The sequence below is a fragment of the Sceloporus occidentalis genome, unplaced genomic scaffold (assembly GCF_023333645.1).
Source record: "Sceloporus occidentalis isolate IW3139 unplaced genomic scaffold, rSceOcc1.0.p SCAF_1, whole genome shotgun sequence".
Taxonomy (NCBI): Eukaryota; Metazoa; Chordata; class Lepidosauria; order Squamata; family Phrynosomatidae; genus Sceloporus; species Sceloporus occidentalis.
This window is the reverse complement of record NW_028316981.1, coordinates 14,786,368-14,809,694: the sequence shown is the minus strand read 5'-3', so window position 1 is coordinate 14,809,694 and position 23,327 is coordinate 14,786,368. Positions and strand designations below refer to the sequence as shown.

The 23,327-nt window shown below is 41.0% G+C and overlaps 1 protein-coding gene across 3 annotated transcripts; it reads left to right on the top strand.

Annotated features, from left to right (window-relative positions):
- The first annotated feature begins 345 nt into the window (after positions 1-345).
- On the top strand, positions 346-12,832 carry LOC149320887 (zinc finger protein RFP-like). 3 transcript variants are annotated; one of them, XM_089505973.1, is made up of 7 exons: positions 346-807; positions 4,896-4,995; positions 6,014-6,234; positions 9,011-9,033; positions 9,597-9,712; positions 10,998-11,030; positions 12,315-12,832. In XM_089505973.1, exons 1-7 carry the CDS (start codon positions 376-378, stop codon positions 12,830-12,832), a joined length of 1,443 nt encoding a protein of 480 aa, XP_089362099.1. In that variant the 5' UTR covers positions 346-375. The 3 variants fall into 3 exon arrangements, with proteins under 3 accessions (XP_089362099.1, XP_089362098.1, XP_089362097.1); XM_089505972.1 differs by having other exon boundaries at positions 376-807; positions 4,896-4,991; positions 6,004-6,234; XM_089505971.1 differs by lacking the exons at positions 9,011-9,033; positions 10,998-11,030 and adding an exon at positions 8,716-8,745 and having other exon boundaries at positions 376-807; positions 4,896-4,991; positions 6,004-6,234; positions 9,604-9,712; positions 12,276-12,832.
- Positions 12,833-23,327: the final 10,495 nt, after the last annotated feature.

Sequence of the window (23,327 nt, the reverse complement as noted above, 5' to 3'; positions counted from 1 at the left end):
GCAACCGGGGTGGTCCCGGTTTTTGGCGCCACCCGTGACAGGAGGGGCCCGGGGCCGCCAAAACTGGGAAATTCCCGGTTGCAGCAGGGTTATGGCAACCCTAAACATACTATATATGTGGCCTTGGAGTCCCTCGCAGATTGAGAGGCAACATACAAAATCAATAAAAAAATATAAATAATATCATAGTACTACAGAATTCCTGGCCTTAAATTTAAAAGGGAATATTCTTTATCTAGAAAATGTTCCTCCCACTTGTTTCACCTTTGTCCCAGGCAGATATCATCATGTGGAGTGAAGCATTTTTAAGAAAGGAAATGCTCTTTCATTGAGTGCAAAGAAAGTGAAAGTAACTGTGTTGTTTCTAAGCTGGACATGGGTGCTGCTGCTCCTGCTCCTGCTAGGGATCCCCTTGAGGAAGAAGCCATTTGTTCAATTTGCCTGGATTATTTCAAGGATCCTGTGACCATAGAATGTGGGCACAATTTCTGCCAAGTGTGCCTGACCCAGTGGTGGTGGGAGTTGGGGACTGTGGAGATCTCCTGCCCTCAGTGCAGAGAAAAAGTTCTGCAAAGAAACCTCAGGCCAAATCGGCAGTTAGCCAACCTTGTAGAAATAATGAGGAATGTCAGGCTTCAGAGGACTACGAATGTAGAAGGCAAGGAGAGAGTCTGTGGGAAACACCAGGAGCCTTTCAAGCTCTTCTGCAAGGACCATGAAACTTCCATCTGTCTGGTGTGTGACAAGTCAAAGGAGCATGAAAACCACAAGGTGATTCCTCTGGAGGAGGCCTCGGAAGCATACAAGGTAGGAGGAGGGAAAGGGGGGCTCCCTAATAAGATGTTGTGATCTATCTCTACACACATTCGCATCCTGGTACAAGTCCAGGCCGTGAGATTTTTCAGTACAAAATCTGAGACCTGACACCTTGTTGCTGGGTGCAAAGAGGGTCCTACTGTCCACGATCTCACTGCAGGTGACTTACCCTCCTTCTTTGACCAGAAGGTGGCCTCAGTTGTTAAATCATGTTTTATGGATGGTTCTCCTCCACCTTTGCCATCAGCTGATTTACCACAACCTTTAGCTGAGACTATGGACTTTATCACACAGAGGCAAACTGCGGACAAATAAGTTAAATCCCATGCAGAAACAGGATTTTAAAATCCGCTTTTGCGGGTTGTTTTTCAGACATGTCCGTGTCATTGAGAAATAACACAACATTAATCTGAAAGCAAAGTTGATTAAACATACTTTACTTTCAAGAAGTTCCCAAAAGTAAAAAGGAACAGGCTTTGGCAACTTTGCGTTTGGATTAATGTTGCATTATTTCTCATTGATGCAAACGTTGTCTGAAAAAGTACCAGCTTTTGCAAGTCATTTCTAATTTCTGTTCAGGTTAACCCTGAATGTCGTGTGAAAAACAACTCACTTTTGCGGGGCTTTTTCCAATTTAAATCAGATTTCTGCATGAGATCCGTCCCGTGTGATAAACTCCTATGTCTTTATCACTGGGGCAAAATTCCAGTTTTCTCCTATTACAGAAGCCATCCGATTATGTTGTCCTTTTCCCCTGCATCATGCCTTACTGACTGGTCTCCTCTTTTCTTTATTCAGCCCTTCTGTCTTTGTTTCTGCCTTATATAATCCACATGGTGAACTGCTCTTTTTCAAAGGGTATTTTTCTAGGATGCTTTAAGCATGCTGTCATGTGCTCTTTATTAAAGATACCGTCCCTGGATCCTTCACTTTGTGTTAACTATCATCCTGTGTCTCTACTTCCATTTCTCTTTAATGTTCTGCAGAGACTGGCCCTTTCCCAATTGATGCTTTACTCATTTAAAAAAATCTATTTCAATCTGAGTTTTGGACAAGTAATTACCCTGGAACAGATTTGACTCATGTAGTAAATTATATTTTAGTATCAAAAGCTCGTGAGCAAACATTGGTGCTGATTCTATTGTCTCTTTCTGCAGCCTTTGACCTTTTGGATCATCAGATCTTACTATCATGGTGGGCATAACAGGGAACAATTTGTTCTGATTTAAATCTTTTCTGTTGGATTGTTCCTCTGCTGCTTCAATACAGGGAGCTATGTCATCAACCTTCTCTGTAATCGTAGGGGTGCCTCAAGGATCAGTATTGGGTCCTGCTCTTTTTTCATTTTATATGCTTCCCCTTGGATTTCTCATTTTAGAGGTGGTTTCCAATATCGCATCTACATAGTTGACATCCAGATATTCCAGAGCTTTCAGTCAACTGATGATACTCTATGGAAGTCTGTGGGGTCATTCCTACTTGCAGTTTAAAGTGTGTCAAGATTTGTGCCAGCCCCGATATCGAAATCGAATTGAAAAAGCCTCTTGTTTCCATTATAATGTGGACTTTTTGTTTGTTACCTCATTTGAACTGCTTCTAATTTTATCATCCTCACTTGCGCCACTTCAAAATAGAGGAGGAGGAGGAGGGGGAGGATTGCCATTGCTAGGAAAGGTAACCAGGGGGTCCTCCTTGGTCCCACATGCCCGCCTTCCCCATCCAGGAGCCATTCCCCAGAAGGTCTTCCCTTGGGGGAAGCCATAGGGCACAGCAGCAGGAGCAGGAGCAGCAGGAGAGGCATTAATTGCCAGCCCTCTTCAGAAGAGCCTTGCAGTCTGGGCGTACCAGCCAGGTGCTGGGTCCTCCTTTCTCATGGGGGTGTCCTCCATTTGGCCCTTGGGGGGATGTGGGGGGTCCTGAGGGGCTCTCCTTAGGGCTGAGGGAGGCTGGGACACTCCAAGGGAGCAGCGGACCCGATACCCGACCAGCAGGACCAGCATGGGCCCCAAAGTTAGGCCCATGCCCAGCACAGAAGCCCCAGCTGCCCTCCAGACCCCCAAGGAGGAGGAGGCAGTGAGTGGTTTTGGGCCCAAGGGAGCCTCCCAGGGGAGAGTCAGGGGGATGGGGTGAGCATCCTCCCCTCAGCAAGGACCCAGGGGGTCTCCAGCCCAAGGGAGGGAGGGTGGGTTGGTGTCTTTATCTTGAGTGCATAAAGGGAGTCATAACGTGGTGGAGGGCTTTCAGTTTGGCACCAGGAGACTCGGCTATGGGGGGGAAACCCCCTGGGCAAAGGCACATAGCCTTTGGGGGTCTGGCAGCTGGGGTTCCTGTGGAAGAGGAAGAAGGAGGCAGGAGGAGGAGGATGGCAACGGAGCAAGGTGGGGGAGGGATGGAGGCAAGGCCGGGGGATGGAGCATGAAGGGGAGGACATTTTTATTTTTAAAAAAATAGATTAATCGATTGAATGCTTTTGCAACTACTTGCAAAGACAAGTAGTTGCAAAATCGCTCAATCGATTAATCTATCTTTTAAAAAAAGTACAAAGGCAGCACTGATGGGGAGAATGGTGGAGCTGTCAAAAACAGATGGGGGTGGTAAACACTCCTCTGCCATTTTTCCCTCCCCTTAGAAAGAATCGATTCTGAGCTGGAATTCCCACTTATTTGTCTCGCTGCAGAATCGGTTCTTCCAAAAAGTACTGCAAAAAAGGTACTATCAAGTAACCCCAGGTTATTTGTGTTTGCTCCGCTTCTTTCCTCCTGTAATCGATCCAATGAGAATTAGAAGCAGTTTCAAATGGGAATGAGAGTTGTTTGCCCCAAATCCTGCTTTGGAGCAAACTGCAGTGGGAATGAGCCCTGTGACAGACTGCCTGTTGAGTGTTTCTCTGTGGATGACCATTCACTATCTTAAGCTGAACAGAGATCTTGGTGTTTCAGCCTGACCGCCCAGTAGCCCCAATTGCATGTCCTTCACTGTGTTTAAACGGTAACACACTGGCCCCTCTCTCAGTTGCCAGGAACTCTGAAGTTCTGCTGAGAGTGCTTGCCCCTGCAACCCCTTTATCGGGACAACTAGTGCTAAAGCGTGTAATTTTCATCTTTTGAACATCGAAAAGATCCGTAGGTTTTTGATCATTGAGACTGTCCATTTGCTTGTCCAGACCCTGGCTATTTCAGGCCCAGTCTATTGTAATAGCTTATTGGCATGTTTTCCTTCCTGCTCTCTTACTCCTTTGAGTTTAATCCAGAACAGTGCTGTTTGGGTTCTCTTAAATCTACCCAAATACTCCCATGTCTCTTCCCCTTGCAGATCCCTCCACTGGCTACCAGTTCAGACCAAGGCTTATTATAAGTTTTTGTTCCTTGTATTTAAGGCCCTGCACTTTATCCTCCCTCAAAGCAGAGTGTGAGTCCTGTTGCTTGATCTCGGTTGAATCTGTGACATGGAACTGATAGCTGCGCTTAATTGTGGCAGCCATCTTAACTATTTCTGGGATAATGCATTCAATCAACCATGTGGAGATCTATTTTTCTTACCTCTTGTTTGGATTACTGTAAGGTGTTCTACATGAGGTTGCCTTTGAAAAGGCTCAGAAACCTCAGTTGGCCCAAAGAGCTGCAGCCAGGTTGGTAACTGGGGCTGGCTATAGGGAGCATACAACTCCCTTGTTGCAACAGTTCCACTGGTTGTTGGTCCTTTACCAGGCTCTATTCAAAGTGCTAGGTTTGATCTATAAAACCATATAAGGCTTGAAACATCCTTAATAATTCTTCAGGATGAAGAAAATACCATGTGAATCTCCAAAATAAGATTGATTTGTACAGGAACAAAACCTGGGACTTTCAGAGACTGTTTTATTGTCTGGAAGGGCTTTTTGTGTGTTTTCTTTGGTACGGAAAAGTGTGGAAACAGCATTAACAAAAAGAGGAGAAGGCTGCAAGAATGGGACACCACTGTCCAAAATTCTCATAAAATTCAGCTGGTAAGGTGTAGTGATGGCCTGACAGAAGTCTCATCTGAAACCATTCAAAACCTTGAACAAAAGAAGTGAACAGGGACTTTGTTTTTCTTTTCAGGATCAAATTTGGAATTTGCTGGAGACTCTGAAGAAGGAGAGAGAAAAAAGTCTGGCATTCAAAACAAAGACAGAACAGGAAAGCCAAGATTTGATTGTAAGTGGCATTGCTGCTGAGAAGTGGGTTAAATATTATAGCCTTGAGAGAGCATCTGGATAAACTAGATATGCAATGGATAAATGATTTTTAAAAAACAAAACAAAACCCCTATCTACTATTTAAAGCAGTGGGCCCTTGCAAGTCTTTATAAAGCTCTTTCACCACTGACGTTTTCTGTGGGATGAGACACAAGTCCCTTTCCAAGGGAATGCTGATGATTCCCCTCTTGATACTCCAAGGGCTCATTCCCACTTACATTTAAACCGGTTTGGGATTCAACTTCACTTCGTGTTGGTAAATCGATTCCAAAAGGTCTGTCGTTTCCACTATGAAAGCGGATATTTTCATTATCCCCTTGTAATTGCTTCTTTTTCAGCATGATTGTCACCCCACTAGTTTGTGCCGCTTCAAAATGCATGTCAATCATCTGTGCATCATCAGTGACATAAGTGACAGCCTGGGCAGCCCAGCTTGGGAACTATATATATGCATATTAAAAATAAATTGATAGAAGATCCATTTCATTGGTTATGCAACTACTTGCAATTTTGAGGCAAGTAGTTGCAAAACCAATGAATTGAATCTTCTATCAATTTTTTTTTTAAAAAAATCATGCGCCCATAGGCCACACCACAAGCACAAATGCAGCGCTGAAGGGGGGGATGGTGGATCTACCAAAAACTGAGAAGAGATGGTAAACATCTCTCTGCCATTAGTCTCTCCCCTCCAGAATGATGTGATTCAGATCCATCATTCCCACTTGTTGAACACATTTCACAATCGATTCTTTTCAAAAGAACCACTAGGAAATAGTGTCTGGAAATATCAGGTTTTTTTGCGTTTGCCTCGCATTATTGAGACAGAAATAAATCGAAGTAGGATTGGAACCAGTTTCAAATGGGAACAATGGTCATATAACCTGACCAGCAATTCACTTTAAATCATAGTGGGAATGCGCCCCAAGTTTCTTCCTACCTCTCACTCCTGTTTCTCCTTTTCTTTATTTTAGAACCAAACAGAAACAGAGAAGAGAAAGACTGTGCTTGCATTCAGACAAATGCACCAGTTTCTAGAAGAACAAGAGAAGCTTCTGCTGACCCAGATGGAAGAGACGGAGAAGGAGATTTCAGCCAAAAGGGAGGAACATCTGGCCATCCTTTCAGATGAACTCTCCTCTCTCGAGGGACTCATCCAGGAGATGGATGAAAAGCAGCAGCAGCCGGCAGGTGAACTCCTCCAGGTAAATCTTGGTCCTGAAGGGTCAGAGCAGAGGATACCATGTCTGACTCGAGGCAGGGAGTCCCTAGTTTAAACCTCCCCCAAACAACACTGTTCTACTGCTGTTAGCACAGCTTCCATCTTGTCCAGAATGTGGACATTAGTCTTACTTCCCAAAAGGAAATAACGTGATATGATGGACCTTGGAACATGAAAATAGAAAAATATTGAGATTTTATTCAAACATTTAATGCTTCCTTAGATTCATATAATTTTAGAGTTGGACGTAGGGTTGCCATTTGCCCTGGCAAACCTAACGCATCCTAGATTGAAGGGACTTTAAAATGTCCCAGCTGGCTGGGCCAATTAAAACAGTAAATCCAGGATTTCTCCTTTGTCACAGACTAATTTGTAAGTTAAAATGTGGCAGTAGCGATGAAGTAGGAAACCATGGAAGAAGACTGGTACTGCTGGGAGCCTCATAACACCCTGCAGGCTCCAGTTGCTACTGTGCAGGCATACCATTGCTACCTTTTTTTACCGTTACTCTCGTGCTTTACCCAACAGGCCCAGAAGGCAGGAAAGGAACGCAAGCAAGCAGAGGCGGTCTTGTGTTGTGTGGTGATTATGTTGGTGGCTTGAGCCTAGAGCTAGGCAGCACAGTGGAATCTCTCTTCCAAGCAGCATCTCTTCATTTTTTAAAAAATATATATATCTTTATTAATTTTATCACCATTGAAATTTCTAATCCAAATTATTGTTCTTCACATGTACAGTTGTTTCATCAATACTTCAAATAAGAGCCAGATCTTTCTGCAAGTATGGTAACGCTAATTACAGCACACCCGCACCATACGCAGGTGAGCCATACACGGCTTTACATGTAAGATTAAGCCACTGGGTGGTGAATGGTGGATGCGCCCATGGCGTATGCACCGCGCCAAGTGCAGAAGCACTCCCCTATTGCAGCCAATTGGGTTTGAGCTTACTCATTTTTCCCCATACGTGGAGGGATCCGGAATGGATCCCCATGTATGGAGAGGGCCCACTGTATTATACTTTCTTCTCTAAGAGACATAAACTGCTCTATGGAATCAATATGATCTTAATTAGTAAGTCATTGAGGAAGTTTATTTTTTAAAAATGGACATTTTACCAAGATTCACTTCAGATCATAACCAAGTAACAACGAGCTTGAAATTAAGAAACAGAGTACAGACGGTGATTAATTACAAGAGGAGAAAAATTTAGAAGCTGCAAAAAGCAACTTTAAGTCTCTTTTTTAAAAGGAAAATACCAACAGGGGTACACCACTACATATTGTGTAGGATATCAGCAAAGTGGTTATGCAAGTCTTCTTTATACAGAAACAGGCAGAATTTAAAAAACTGAAGAAAGAAACAGGAAACGTTATTAAAAGCAGCTAAAAACAAATAAGAAGAATTAAAACTAAGTCCTTCAAAGACAAAAGTAATCTATGAATTAAAGGCTCTTCAGAAACAAATTACTATGGAAATGGTGACAGAAGCTAAAAAGATAAAAGCTTGAATCCTTCCATTTCTGTGTGCGAGTCTTTCCGCTGTCATCATGTATAGAACCAGTCTTTCATACTTCTTTTCATATTTTCATCTGTCATATTTAACAAATATAATTCCAGAATTTAATGTATTAATTTGGACCCAGAAAATCTTTTTCATAGTACCACCAAGTATGACAAAATGTCCCAACATTAGTTGTGCCCTTACAACATTTGTTACTTTGGATTTTATAAATCTTTGCTAGTTTGGCTGGTGTCAGGTGCCATCTGTTAAACATTTTATACCAATTTTCCTTTAATCTACTGCTCCACGTAATCTTTTGCTCTTTTCTCTTTTATATAATGCTTTATGCAGCTATGCCCAACAGTACTTTTTTGTGTGTGTAATCTGGGCTCCGTTTTCTTGAGATCATGCTGTATCTCTTTTCCCTTTTTGGTATAATTGTTATCAAACTGTTGTTTTTGTGTTTTGTTTTGTTTTGGTAATCTCCACTGCTAGATATTTGCTTTCTTACCTATTTTGAAGAGGTCTGTATATACAAAAGGAACTGAAAGACATTTTGATTTCATTAGCAGAAACTATTTCAAGGTACAAGGCAAGGCTGTCTCTTATCTCCACTATTATTTATATTATTACTAGAAATATTGGATCAGAGATAATGAGTGCATTAAAGATCAGATCTATAAATTATAGCCATATGCAGATGAGTTAGTAATCACTCTTGACAACCCAACAGAAAGCATTGGAATATTAATGAAAGTTTTTAAGGAATATGGAGAGGTTGTGGGATGCAAAATTAACAATGATAAAACTGTAGTGATAACTAAAAGCATGTTGAAAGATAAAGCATTAATACTTGCAGCAAACAACTTCTCTTGCAAACAGGCAGGGGCAATGGGCAGCACATTGTAGACAGCTCCTTGAATTGGCATGGAGTGCTCTGGATTTTCTAGGAAGACCTGGAGCAGAAGGTGAGCCTTTTAAATTCATGTAAAGTGAGGATTCACCCAGATTTGTTGTAGGACTTCCTTTCCCACATGTGAAGAGTCTGCAGTTGAATCAGGTCTTTGGCTCTGTGTCATCTGGAAAGGGGGATGAAAGGCGGAGGGGGGGAACTACTACAAACAGCCCAAGTAGACATGTCCTGGGCTTGCTTCAACTATTTATAATAGTAGGAAATGCTACTTTTTAAAACCAGTGATAAAGGTCTCCGTGAAAATGCCTCTGCTGTTGTTTCTTTTTTCTCTTTTTCATTTACAGGATATTGGAAGCTTCTTAAAGGGGTAAGTTAATCTTTTCTATCTCTCCCACAAAAGCTCTGATTTGTAAGTGAAACACGCCATTCCAGTCTCATGGAGAGAGAACCAAAGTGACTCCATGACCTCCAAAATCTCACCAATCAAAACATGGGCCCTCTTGGGTCACTGTTGTGTGCCTTCAACTTATTTCCCACTTATGGCAACTCTAAGGCACTGCAGGTGGATTGATTGATTCAATCAAGGAAGCTGTGACCTTAGAGGCATAGAGTTGGAAGAGACCACAAGGGCCATCCAGTCTGAGTTTGCAAGTCCTGAGCAGGGTAGTTGATAACCAGGGATCTTGGAGGTCTTTCATTCATAAGGTCACCATAAGCTGAAGTTGATTTGATGGCAAATAACAACAACATATTGCACTTGAAAGATGGTGAGAGAGGTAGTGGGGTCTTTTTCTATGGACATCTTCAAAAAGAGGATGGGCAGCTAACTTCTCAGGATATTTTAGCTGAAGAACCTGCCCTGAGCAGGGAGTTGGACTCTATGATTTGGCAACTCTATGATTCTATGACACCCCTCCCCTTCTACTCCAGGCATGAGAAGAAGAAGTTTGAGAATCCTGTGGCTTTTCCTCCTGCACTGAAATGGAAGATCTGGGACTTCTGTGACATGAATCCCTTTCTGGAGGCTGTCATCAACAAATTCAGAGGTAACAAAGAATATATGCAACAATCTTAATTTAAATGTTTTATTGATCTTAAAGGGTAAAGAAAGACTCCAAGACATTTGGCAAATTAGGACCAGAAGACAGGAGAGCTGATGGACAGTGAAACAGCACATTACCTTAGTCTAATTGGGGCATTAGTCCAGGGCTTCTTAAGCTATCTGATGTAAGGGTCAGCAATTATCTTTGTCTAATGTGCCAGGGACCAGTGCTATATTTGTGCCCATTGATTACTACTGTTATTTCTTTTCTGGAAACTTGCTGGGAACCAGTAAGCAATGGTTCATGGACTGGCACCAGTTCATGGACCACCACTATGAGTAACACCTTCATTAGTCCACATTTTTAAAGCTCTGATCATTGATTTGTACCAGTTGTTGCTCCAGGACCCTGTATTATTAGCAGAAGAGAGAGACTGAGCAGTAGGGCTGCCAGTGGACCAGGCAACAAACATGCCCTGCTGAAATTACCTTGTCTACACAAGCATTGAAGAGATAAAAACCTACTTTCTATCACCTGGAAACACTCCAAATGAGGACCTTTCAAGGCAGCTTTCCTTGGTAGAAATACTGTTGTGGTCCCTCACATGATACATTGCTCCTTTCATTCCTGTTTTCTCTCCATTTGATTGTGACAAAATCAGATCGGTCAAAATGACTAATCTGAACAAAATTTGTGGCTGGAGTATCTCACAGTTGGGCCTAGATGTTGGGCCGATGGTAACTGTAGTACTTGTATTTGTCTCCTGTATTTCTGCAAACAAAGTGAAGACAGCAAACTGTCTTCATCTTGATCTGAGAGGTGGCTGGCATTATTATATGGCATTTTTAACTACTGATGCATTCAGACACACCTAGCAATAATACAGGCAGACTTAGCTTTCCTCTCCTTCTTTCTCTCCTTCCACTGTGAACAAGGTAAGATTCCCCCCTTCCACTTAGTCACTTTACACCCCCTTTTATCTAAACATCAAATGTTTCCACTGGCATACTGCTCTGGAGACTGCACATGGCACATTGTGCACTGAATGATTGTGTATGCACATTGTACATTATGCATCAAGGCAACAATGCACATGCATCAATGCCACAATGGTTTTGCAATGTCACCATTATCTAATGGCGTAGCACGAATTAGGTATACCCCATGAGGTAAAGTTAGATTACATCTCTTAGATATAGGATCTCAGCTATACTGTAATGTTTCCTGCTGGATGTTTTAGAATCAGCATCTGGTGCTCTGTCTCTTTCTTTCCTTTCTCTCTCTCTAGACACTCTGGAATCTGGACTTCATCAGAAAAAAGGTAAAAAAAATAAAGGTGTCATTAAATTTCAGATGCACAGAAAACATGAAGCCTCCCTTGAATTTTCTGCTGGTTACTGTGGAGTTTGTCAATTCTTCCCTGTGAATTTGGATAACACCACTGGGTTATCAACAAGCTTCATCCCTAACTCTGTAATATTCCAATTGTTTAAAAATATCTCTCATCAAGCCCTGTGTTATTGTGTATAGCACAATAACCAAAGATCAGCAGCCACAGATTTATTAGTATTTCACTTTCCCACACTACTTACAGTGGCTTACGACTGACAACAGAGATGCACAAGTTTATCACACAGGAAGGAAGTGCCCAAATTCCATGAACAAATAGGGCTTAAATCTGTGAATATCTTGCAAGAGCGGGGCTGTTTTCAGACACATCAGATGATGCTGGCATTATACCAACATTAATCTGTGAATAAAGCAGCAAAATCGCACCACTTTTTATTTTAAATCCTGTTTACTCACGGGATTTGGGCACTTTGCCTCCTATGTGATAATTCCATAGTTGCGTTAGTCTGGAATACCAGTATGCAAAGGGATCATGTACCTCCTTTGGGACAAACTGTCTAGAAGAATTTGTAGCATAAGCTTTCAGAGACTTGGTGGCTGAACAGATAGCCTGTAAGGATTGGCAGGATGCCACCGCTTTCCTAACTGGATCGGGGCCAAGGCAACTGCACACCACAGCCCCAATATGGCCTTTCCATGGGACAAAATGGACACATAAAAAGCAGCAGAAAGACACCATAGCCACCGGCACCACTGCTTTTTGGCACTCCTTTGGCATAGCACATATACATGCTGTGCCAAGGGAGTGCCATGATGCCTCCCACCTTGTTCTGGGGTGCATGGCATCATACCAGCATCAGGGTGAAATTAGAGCATGTGGCATGGGGTCGCCACACCCCCCACTCCACCTCGATACTGGCATTTAGTGCCAGTCTGTCAAGACTGTTGGTGGACTTTGATTTGCCTGAAGCAAGTAGTCAATCACCTTCAGCTAATAACACTGAAATATGCAGGACAATCATATGGATTTGGGACTGGATAATTAAGGCATGTGAATCCCTTAGAAGAACAGATTAAAGAGTGTTAAAGAAATAACAACAACGACACCAGAATCCCAGTCCTGAAGGCAGAACATGACAACTCTATATATTTGTGGGAAACATTTCCTGTCACTTGATCAGATTTAGATATTAAAGCCGATCTTTCAATTAATGTCACTTTCTTTTTCCTCGTGTGCTTCCAACCCCCAACACAGCAAACGTGACTCTGGATCCAGAGACAGCACATCCTTGTCTCATCTTGTCTGAGGATCATCGAACTGTGACATGGGAAAACAACTATCAAGATCTTCCTGACAATCTGAAGAGATTTGACCAATTCCCTTGTGTGCTGGGCCGTGAGGGATTCACAGGAGGCAGGCATTTTTGGGAAGTCACTGTGGGAAGTGAGGTGGCATGGGATGTGGGAGTGGCCAGGAAATCTGTGGAGAGAAAAGGCCCCTTCCCCTATGGTCCCAAGGCAGGGATCTGGTTCATGGGGAAGTGGGGAAATGCATACATGGCCACTGATCCCTCTGATGCTCTTGTTCTGACTCTGAAGGAGGAGCCTAAGAGGATCCGGGTAACCCTGAACTGTGAAGGGGGTCGGTTGGCCTTTCATAATGCAGACACAGCAGCCCTGATCTTTGACTATCCACCAACTTCTTTCTCAGGAGAGACCCTCCTCCCCTTCTTTTCTGTGGTCCTTAAAGCCCACCTGATGATCTCTCCATAAAGCTGGAGACCATTCTCCAAAACCCACAGCACAGGAGGAGCTTTATCTTCCATGATCTGGATCTGTTACTTATTTCTGCTCTCTTGCTGGAACCTCTTTCTCTCTCTGTTTCTGTTTCTCTCTCTCTCTCTCTCTCTCTCTCTCTCTCTCTCACACACACACACACACACACACACACACACAGGCTGTGATGACATATTTGCTAAAAATGGATTGTTAGATGTTTGTGTGTGTTATTAAGCCATTCCTCGCCTTCCATACATCAGGCAGGAATGCCCTCCTCCCATTTGGAAAGAACAGCAAGAACAAAGAGGGAATCAAAGACCCAAACAATTTTTGTCAGTGATTCCAGGTACTAGATTTCAGTAATAAGTGTGCAGCCTGTCTTTTGCCCTCCCCCTTTTCCCCCAGAGATGTAGGTGGGATCTAGCTTTAAGGCTTTGGTTTTCCACCCATACTGAACTGGCCCAACAAAAACTGAAAAGAAGGAGGTATTTCTTCAGGGAGAAGCAAAGGTGAAAGGGACAAATGGACCAATTGAAAGTGAATAGTGGGCTAGATCCAAGTGTGGATCTTTATTTCCTTACTTGTGCTGTACTGGACCAATGGAGATTGAAAATCCAGGACGGAAACATTCCAGTTACTAAAAACATTCTCCAGATGTTGCAGGAAACAATAAATAAACAAAAGGTTTGAGAAGGCTTCTCTTTGATTCATATCCGGCTTGCAAATATAAGCATGTTATACAGTTGACACCATACTAGCAAAGACCTGGAACAACTATTGAAAAAAGAGCAAAGATAGGTTTTCAAGATTTTCATGGTTTTCAAATGCCTCTTGCCAATTGCTCACACTTCCAGCATTTCCCATTTCCATTTTTGTCAATTTTTGCCACTCTGCTCAGTATTAGGTACCATGTATACAATAATTTATAAAAGTTTTCCTTTACTTCCATGTATAATGTAAATTTTAAATCTTGACCCCATGCTTTCTTCCATTTTTGTAGATGAATTTCATGACTAATGTTTTGGGCCCATTTTATCATAAAATCTTTTACCGCCTCTGTTTCTGTATCTACCTTTAGCAGAATTTTATACAATTTGGAGATAGTACCTTTCTTATCTTCTAATAAAATTTCATCATCTGTTTTATCCCTTGAAATACCTTCTGATTTAATATCCAAATTAGTTCATTCTCTAAGCTGCACATAAAAGAACCATTGACACTAAATTTAACAATTTTGTATCATTTAGTTGAACCCAGTTGAATCCATTCAGCAGGCATGATAATATATTTTAGGATCAGGAACATCTAGTCCACTCCTTTCTTTTGCATCTTTCAGGACCTTCCACTGCATTCTTGTTTTTTTTCTGGCCCATATGAATTTTCATATTTTTTTTTCCTCTCAGAGGTCAATAGGAGCATCATTAAGAATAACTGAAAGGCTCTGAAATAGAAACATAAATTTGGGGAGGACATTCATTTTAATCGTTGCTATCCTGCCCATCCATGACAAATTTAGATTGGACCAATTTTCTATTTCTTTCTTTATTTCCTTCCAGAGTGGCTGATCGTTATTGTCATATAGCTCAGGGTTGTTTTGTGTGTGTGTGTGTGTGTGTGTGTGAAAAATATTCCCAAATATTTGGTTTTCTTCTGTATTTGAAAGCAAGATTTTTCTTGAAGTTCCATATCTTCCTTCTTCGTCATATTAATCATAATTACAGTGGACCCTTGTTATACGCTGGGGTTTGGTTCCAAGATCCCCCGTGTATAACAAAATCCGTGTATGCTCAGGTCCCATTAACTATAATGGCATAGCAAAATGGTGTCCCTTATAAAAAATGGAAAATAAAGGTTTGCTATTTGAAATTTATACTTTTTTTTAACATTTTTAAACCGTGGATGCTTGAATCCGTGTATAAAAAAGCCGTGTATAAGAAGGGCCAACTGTATTATTGATTTTTTTCTTGTTTACCTTAAAGCCTGCGTAGGATCCAAATTCTTCCATAATTTCTGTGAGTAAACCTATTTTTTCACTAGGATCTTTAAAAAAAAATCAAGATATCATCTGCATATGCTCTTATTTTAATTTATGCCCCTTTTATAGCAATTTCTTTTAGCTCTTTCGCTCTTCTTATCTTTTCACAAAAGGTTTCTAAACATAAAATGAACTATAATGTAGATAGTGGGCACCCTTTCATGGTTTCACATCTCATACCTTTCATGATTTCACAGCTTCCCGTTCTCTCACCATTTACTATAATTTGTGTGCTTTGTTTTTTGTACATTTGATGAGTGCAATCAATCAATCTTTTCCCAAAATCCAAATTTTCCATTATTTCAACCATGAATTCCCAATTCACCATATTGATTGCTTTTTTGACGTCAACACATATCATTGCCAACTTCTCTCCTGGGTTCTTAATCACAAAATTCGTTTACATTTACCACTCTTCTTATGTTATGCTTTATTTGCCTATGTGGCAGAAAACAGCATTGGTCCTCATGAATTATTTCTCGTAGTATTTTTTTAAAAAATCTTTAACTATTATAGAAACAAATATTTTGTAATCTGTGTTTAGGAGAGAAATTGGTTTCTAGATTTGTAATTGTATAAGGTCTTTATCTTCTTTTGGGAATTAAAGCAATGTGAGCATGTGACCATATTTCTGGTATTCTTTCTTTGCTTATTTCCATCATTGTTAAGTGAAATGGTAGAAGCAGATCATCTTCAAATGTTTCATAATAAATTGCAAGAAATCCATCTGGACCAGGAGATTTTCTGATTTTTGTTTCTTTTATAGACTCAACTATCTCCATTACTGTGATATCTTGATTCAACATATATCTATGTTCCTTCTTAATAGTAGGCAACTTGAATTTTAATATAATCTTTCAAACTTTTGGGAAATTCTTCTTCTTTTTCTTTATTACTTCCTTTAAAGATGGCTGTGAAATATTTTTCAAAGGCTTTTATAATATCTTTTTGGTCCTTTAGCACTCTCTTCCTCTCTCTCCCCTCTAGTATTACCCTTTTTTCTTTTGTTTTCTCAGATTATGTGCTAACATTTTTCCAATTTTATTCCCAAATTCAAAGTGATTTTAGTTCATATATTTTAATTTCTTTTCTATTTCTTCCATTGTGAATTCTGAAAGTTGTTTCTGCAATAATTTCAATTCATTATTATCTTATTCTCTGTTTTTTTTTAATTCTTGTTCTTTGATTTGAATTTGTTTTGCATTTTCTTGTTTTTTTGTGTGTGTTTTCTTCTATTTCCATTCACTATTGCTGGCGTCCCACAAAGTCTTCATGTTGGTTCCTTTATTCATGTTCTCTTTATTCTTTCTATTTTGTTCTATTATTGTTTTTAGAAAGGTGTCTTATTTTGGTTTTGGTGAGTTATCTTTATATATTGCCAACTGCTATATTTCTTAGTTCTTATTGATTCAGCAAAATATTGGATACAGCTTATCTTGCAAGATCTTAATAAACGTGGATAACAAAATCAGTGGATGCTCAAGTTCCATTCAATACAATTGGGTAGTAAAATGGTGTCCCTTATATAAAATTGAAAATCAAGGTTTGCTATTTGGAATTTATACTTTTAAAAAATATTTTCAAGCCATGGATGCTTGAATCCGTGGATAAAAAATCTGTGGATAAGGAGGGCCGACTGTACCTTTATATATCCACGGATCAAAATAACCAATCAGTCAATTCAAACAAGTTAATATCACACACCTTCCATTTTTAAATCAGAAACAGATGATTAACTTATAGTAGTTAAGCTTAGAAAAGAATATTTTATAAATGATAGATCAGCTCTGGTAATTTAAATTAATATCAATACCATTCAATGTCAGTATCTATCAAGTTGATTAAGTCCACCATCAAAAATTGGGAATCTAGCAGTTAAACCAAGCAGTCTAACAAATCAAAATAAGTTCACAGTTCTAATTAAATTTTAACTTACAGAAATCAATTTTTAAGTCACAACAAACAATTATTTGACACCTCAATTTCTTCATTCTATTAGACCCTCTTGCCTTGGGCTCTACTGCAAATAATAATAATTATTCAATTAATCTTCTTGTATCACTGAGGTTGATTAATTTCATTTTTTTTAATTTTCAGATATATATTTCAAGCACTCCTATCAACTATTACCACTGATAATAGTATTCAAAGCACTGCAGGATGATTTCAAATCTTACAGTCTAGTTATATTTATTCTATAAAGGGAATACAAAATAGATATTTTCTTCCTTCTTCCATCCTTCTCTCTCCTGTGGTTTCTCTTTTATGGCTTAGTCTTACTTCCACTTTCTCTTTTCTTTAGAAGTTCCTTTAAAGTCTGTTCTCTATTCAGCTTCTCCCAACATAAAGAAAGATTCCTTTCAAGCAGGTTGTCAAATTAATAACTTAGTATCTTAAAGTATTCCAATTTTTCCAAAGTTAATTTCAGTCAGATTGTTCTGTAATCCAGAATCAGTTTATTTTCCAAATTCTATTTTATGGATCCAAGGTGTTTTTTTTATTTTTTATCTTTTAGCACTGTCCATCAGTTCAGTCACTATGCTATTGAAAACTACCATCACAAATTCTTCCAGCTCTTTTTCCTTTGTGTTTTGTTTTGTTATAATCCTGTTTGTGTCTCTGTAGTCTTGTCCAACATTACAAACACCACAGGTCCTTGTCCTTTAATCTTCTTCCACTTAAGCTACAATCCGCCTCAATCCTCTGGGAAACATCTCTTCAAAGTCTATTCTTTTCAATGCTCAAAAAAAAAGATGAATCAAATTGTATCTCTCTGTCCTAATTATAGTCTATTAGTTAATTGTTCTCTTCTGCTAGTAAATGTATCTTTTTGTTTCTGTCAGATTAAAAACAATATACTCCTTCTGCTTCCCCTGTCTCTCCACCATTTCATCTATCACCGAACTGGAATCTTTCTCTGACTTTGTATGTTTCCCCAATCCAAGCTTTAAAGTTACTGGACAGTTGTTAAATTAGAAGGACTTCAAAACAAGAATACCTTCTTTTAAATCTGCGTATCTTCTGCTTCTTTGATGTTAAAATGAAGCGGCACTGACCGGGTTTCACTGGTGTCCACCGTCATCGGCTGTTACTAGCCTCAAGCCACGGCTGCGGCTTCACTCACAGTCTGAAATCCTGTCCATGCCAGTAACTTTCTCCTCCATTTTCTCATGGGTGCTAAGGCTGCAATCGACCCCCGTGAGCCTGTCTGGGTCCCCTTTATCGGGGAACTCGATATGCTGATCTGGCGTCATCCCCTTCCTTTCTCAGCAAACTGCCACAGTTGGAACAGTTCGGCACCAGCTATTTTGCGGAGCTGTGTTCACTCAGCCATCTGTACCAGACCTGCCTTCCTGTATGATTTTTAACACTTTTGCCTGATGAAAAAGTCAGTGGAGCTTCAAAATCCTGTGACATGTATTTTGTGCATTTTGGTTGGTCCAATAAAGGTATCACTATTTTGTTGATTTGGGATGTTATACTGTTCTTGAAAAGTGATCTTAAAATGTTCAAATAGTTTTTGAATTTGTTTTACATTATTTTAAGATTATTTTAATTACTGTCTTTTGCCCTGAGAGGTATTGAGAGAGAGGGGGCTTGAAATGTTTTAGTCAATAAACATAAATAATACAAAACTCAAAATGTTTTTTTTCATTGAAGGTGGTTTGACAAGCAGCAGTCTTCAAAGCTCATTCATTCATTCATTCATGCAAGTCTTACATTTCTTCCTTCTTTCACAGAGTACACCATGTAGATTAATTCATAAAAAGAAGGTAACACATTAAACTTATAGGTTTCTTGTTGTTGTTGTTGTTGTTGTTGTTGTTGTTGTGTGCTTTAAAGTCATTGCATACTTATGGTGACCCTAAGGCAAAGCTATAATGGGGCATTCTGGGGCTGAGAGTGCCTGGCACACCCAAGACTTTCTAGTGGGTTTCCATGGCCGAGTGGGAATTTGAACCCTGGTCTCCAGGTCTTAGTCCAACACTCGTATCACTATACCACGCCAGCTCACAATTATTAGCTAGGATTACTAGATTTTGAAAAGCAAAAATGAGGACACATTTACCAACTGACTATGATGAACTACTGATGGTTATGACACTCTAACTTTAAATACCTTTATTATATAAGCTGTGATCATTGCTACTGGAAATTTTCCTAACCTTTACTGTATTTAAATCACAGTTTCCCTTTTCCGCTCCCCTGCCTCTTTCAATAGCCATCTCACTCAATCCACTAGGTGTCCTAGTCATTGGTGCCTGCACTACTGGAGACTCCTCCAGCCCCCTTGCTTGGCTAGCTCTCTTTCTCCCTCGGGGTCCGTCTTCTTTCTCCCCACCAACCAGTCCCTTCTCTCTCTCTCACTTCCAGGCTGGCTTCCATCCCTTCTCCTAGTGGAGCTCTCCATGAGGCCAGTGAGATGGCAATAGGGAAGAGGAGGAGGCACACAGGAGTTGAAGCACCAGCAGATATTTTTAAAATACCTGGACATTTTAAAAAAATCTCATCACATTTCAGGGAAAAGGAGGACACGTGGTAACCTTAACATTAGTCCTTTCTCTCTTCCCTCAGGAGCAGCCCTTTTGTCCCCACTACCAGGCCTAGCATGCATGGGCCTTCAAGTCCCCTATTGACTTATGGCAGCCTCATTAATTCCATAGGGTTTCCTTAAGCAAGAAATATCCAGAGGTAGTTTTGCCAGTTCCTTCCCCTGAAATATAACCTTCACAAGAACGTAGCCAGGATTTTGGGAAGGGGGGTTCCAGACTAAGTGCCACTATTATAATGAGGTTTGGGTGTGGAGACCATTCATTGTATCTAACGGAAGCAGGGGTCCGGACCCCATGGACCCCCCACCCTTGGCTATGTCCCTGACCTTCAGCACCTGGCATTCCTTGGCAGTCTCCCATCCAAGTATGAACCATGACTAACCCTGCTTACCTTCCAAGATCAAGTGTCTTTAAAGTATTTAGGCCCTCCCTGAGGGAAAACAATCTTGAGCTGGCAGCACTGGTGGAGTTTGAAGAAAACAGTGCACTGGAACAGATTCCATCAGTGTTGCCAGATGAGGATCATCCCAGGCCCTGAGGCTTCTTGATCCAAAACTGAGACCAAGGAACATCCCCCTGAAGCACTATGCATTTCAAGTACCAATCACAGTTGCTTACAGCATGACATTCAAACACACTTATACCCATGTCCATATGGTTATTGTTTTTGTATGGAAATTAAGACAGAAACCTTAAGTAAAAGGGCTGTTACTAGACCAGGGTGAAATGAGGGGATTCTCACTTCTTTAGGGAAATGGGATAAGGAATATCTCCTATTTGGTTCTAACCAGAAGATGGATGCAAAGCATGGCGGAGGGTAAGATCTGGCACCACAACAAATGGGAAGGCCAGAGCAGAAGCTAAGTAAATACATAGATGCACGCATACACCAAGACTCTTTGCAAGTTGCAGAGACAAATCCAGCATTACAAATTGTATGAAACTGGTGTAGCTGAGTTAGGGATTTGCACGAAGCCCTTTCCTCTTGGCTGCATCTGAGTCCATCAGAACCAGAGAGTCTGCACCCCAGTCTCCTGCCTGAAGATGAACCATTAAAAGTGGAGATTAGTCAGGACAGGGCCCTGAGATCTGGCAACCCTTTGCTCCCCCTGCAATATCTGAAGAGAGATGGGGAAGGTGGATTGTTGGGTGCATACAGATGTGGATCTTTTCTCACTCTACACAGTAATAGTACTCAGATATCACTTGAACTGCAAGGTCCAGGGAGTGATGGCATTTGGTGTTTCATGTGGTATATGAACTCTCTGCCAGGGAGCTCTCACACTTCACCAAGTAGAGTTGCCAGAGTGAAAAATGGAGAGGATTCCTGTACAGTTAATGGTTGTGTAGAAGAAAGAGTTCCAGCTACCTGGTTGCAAGACAAATTTCCCCTTCTTTAGTTTTTTTATTTTATTTTAATCCATTAAAATTAAGGAGGAGAATTGAAAATTGTTGCATAATATCTATTTATTGGCACCTTGTTCAAGGAAGTGATCTTTGAAAACGTACTAAGCCTAGTCAGAGCCTAGACAGAGCCCTCCCTCCATGGCCAACTGTCATCATCCAGCCTGGAGGGAGTGAGGGGGTGGGTCCAACACCATTGGGACCGCCCTGAAGGGACAGAGCCCTCCTTCCATGGCCAACTGTCATCATCCAGCCTGGAGGGAGTGAGGGGGCGGGTAGGGGCTAATTTTGTATTGCAATTTTTACTGTACACCGCTATGATCATTGCGGAATAGTGGTCTATAAATAAAACATATTATTATTATTATTATTATTATTATTAGTCAACTCTCAGCAGATTTCCTTCTTCTCCTTGCTTAAAGCAGGATTAAAAATTATAAATGAATTGCTGGGATTTCATTGTTGGAGCCCTCCGTCCCATGTCCTGGTACAGTACTCCAATGTTATTTTTGAACACAGTTGCTTACAGTTTGTAATTAAAACACACAGAGAACACAATATTTGGAAAAAGAGAGAGAAATCTTCATTAAAAGGGCTGTTTCCAGGTTCAGGTAAAATGAGGTGATTTTCCTTCTAACTTACTTAAGGAGATGGAACAAGGAATATTTAACTCAGCCTACTGGCTTCTAGGCAAACGGTGGCTATGGAGCAGAGTGGAAGGTGAGCCCTGGGATGAAAGAAGGAAGGTAACTATGGCCTATTTCACATGATGAAAATTGGAAGGTTATCTGAGGTTGAATCCGAGGCCATCCCTGCTATTTTAGCATAATTTCACAAAAGAATATCAAACGACGCCAAACGCATTTGGAAGGCATTGCAAACACAATCTCCAGTCATCCCAGGAATAGGTACATTTGGAGAAACACTGAATTTATAAATCCTGTTCTACTCCAAATGTGCAGTCAATTTGTTTTTGCCTGGTATGGAATGCATCTCTAGGACAGCCTTGGATTGCCTTCATTAGAAGCACACTACAACACTCATCATCCTTTGTTGTGATTTCCCCTCCCTGCCTTCCTAGAAGAAAACAGCTGTTTGGGAGGAAAGACCGAAGGGGGGATAAGTGAAGGCAAACCCCCTCTGAAGAAATCTTGCCCAGAAAACCCCATGATAGAGTCTGAAATAAGTCTGAAACGACCTGAAGGCACCTAGCAGCAACACAAAAGCTCAATTTAATGCTCTGTCAGGAAATAGTTGAAACAGACTATAATTCCCAAGATCCTTTGCTGCGCTTTTCCCTCTTGCGATTTCCCTTCCTACTCACTGGCTGCCCAGTTATTTTGGAGCTGTTTTTGGAGGAATTAGAGGAGGCTGAGCATATATCCTACCACCTCCTCAATTTTAGCCACCTCCAACTTGGCAGGGGGGTGTTCCTTGGGACCAGTACTGCAAAGTCGTCCAAACACGATTCTGTTCTTGCTTCGCAAGCGCAATCATGTAAATTCGCAATAGAAAGCAGATTGGTAGTGAATTGAATTCATTCACATATGCACTGCTTTCACTTTTGGATGGATGCTGTTCTTGTTTGTGTGTGATGAGCTTGTAAATAATTACATGCATTTCTGAATTGGCCTCACTTTCTTCTTCTTTCGGGATGGTGATACATCCCTCCAGTGTAAAAAAACTCCTATGAGGTTGAATAGACTGGCATAATAATCAAGTCTCAAGATGGAGTAGGGGCATAGCGTATGCATGCTGGACACAACCCCCCACGCCGCCCACATGACACCCGCCTGATCAGACAGCGGGCGGTATCACGCCACATCTTTGGTGCAGTGCTTACACATGCGGCGCTGAAGAAGTGGCCTCTGCTGCGGTTAGGGTGCCCTTTCCGCAGTGCAAAAAGGAGCTGCTTTTTGTGGCTCCTTTTTTGTGCCACAGTATGCCAGATCAGGGCTGCTGCATGTAGTTGCTGCAGCCCCAATCTGATGATGAAAGATGCGGCTGCAGGCTACCCCTTACGGGAGGTCTGTTCAGCCACTAAGTAACTTCGAAGATTTTACCCTCCCCCAAGTGTTTTCAAATTGTAGCAGTAGATGAAATAAACCTTGCAAATTGTACCAAGATTCAACTTTAATAGGAAAGGAGGAAGATCACTAAGCAACTCCATAAAAACACAGACACACCCAAAGTCTTTTCAACTTGCTACAGCCAAGGAAATTGTACCCAGCTTCAGCTTTAATAGCTGAGCAGGAGATTTGCAGGCAGTTCTTTCTTCTTGCCTCAAGCTGAACCCTCCAAAACTGGAAAATTGGCCCTCTCATCTGTTTGGAGATGGCCCATGAAAACTGGAAACTCAGCGCCAGACCCTGATGTGTGGCAAGCCTGGATTAAAATGTTATGAGTTATTCGTTGGTTCTGAAAGGCATTTAAAGGCAGGAGTAAAATATGCTTGAACATAACACACTATGCATGTGGCCTTGGAGTCCCTGGCAGA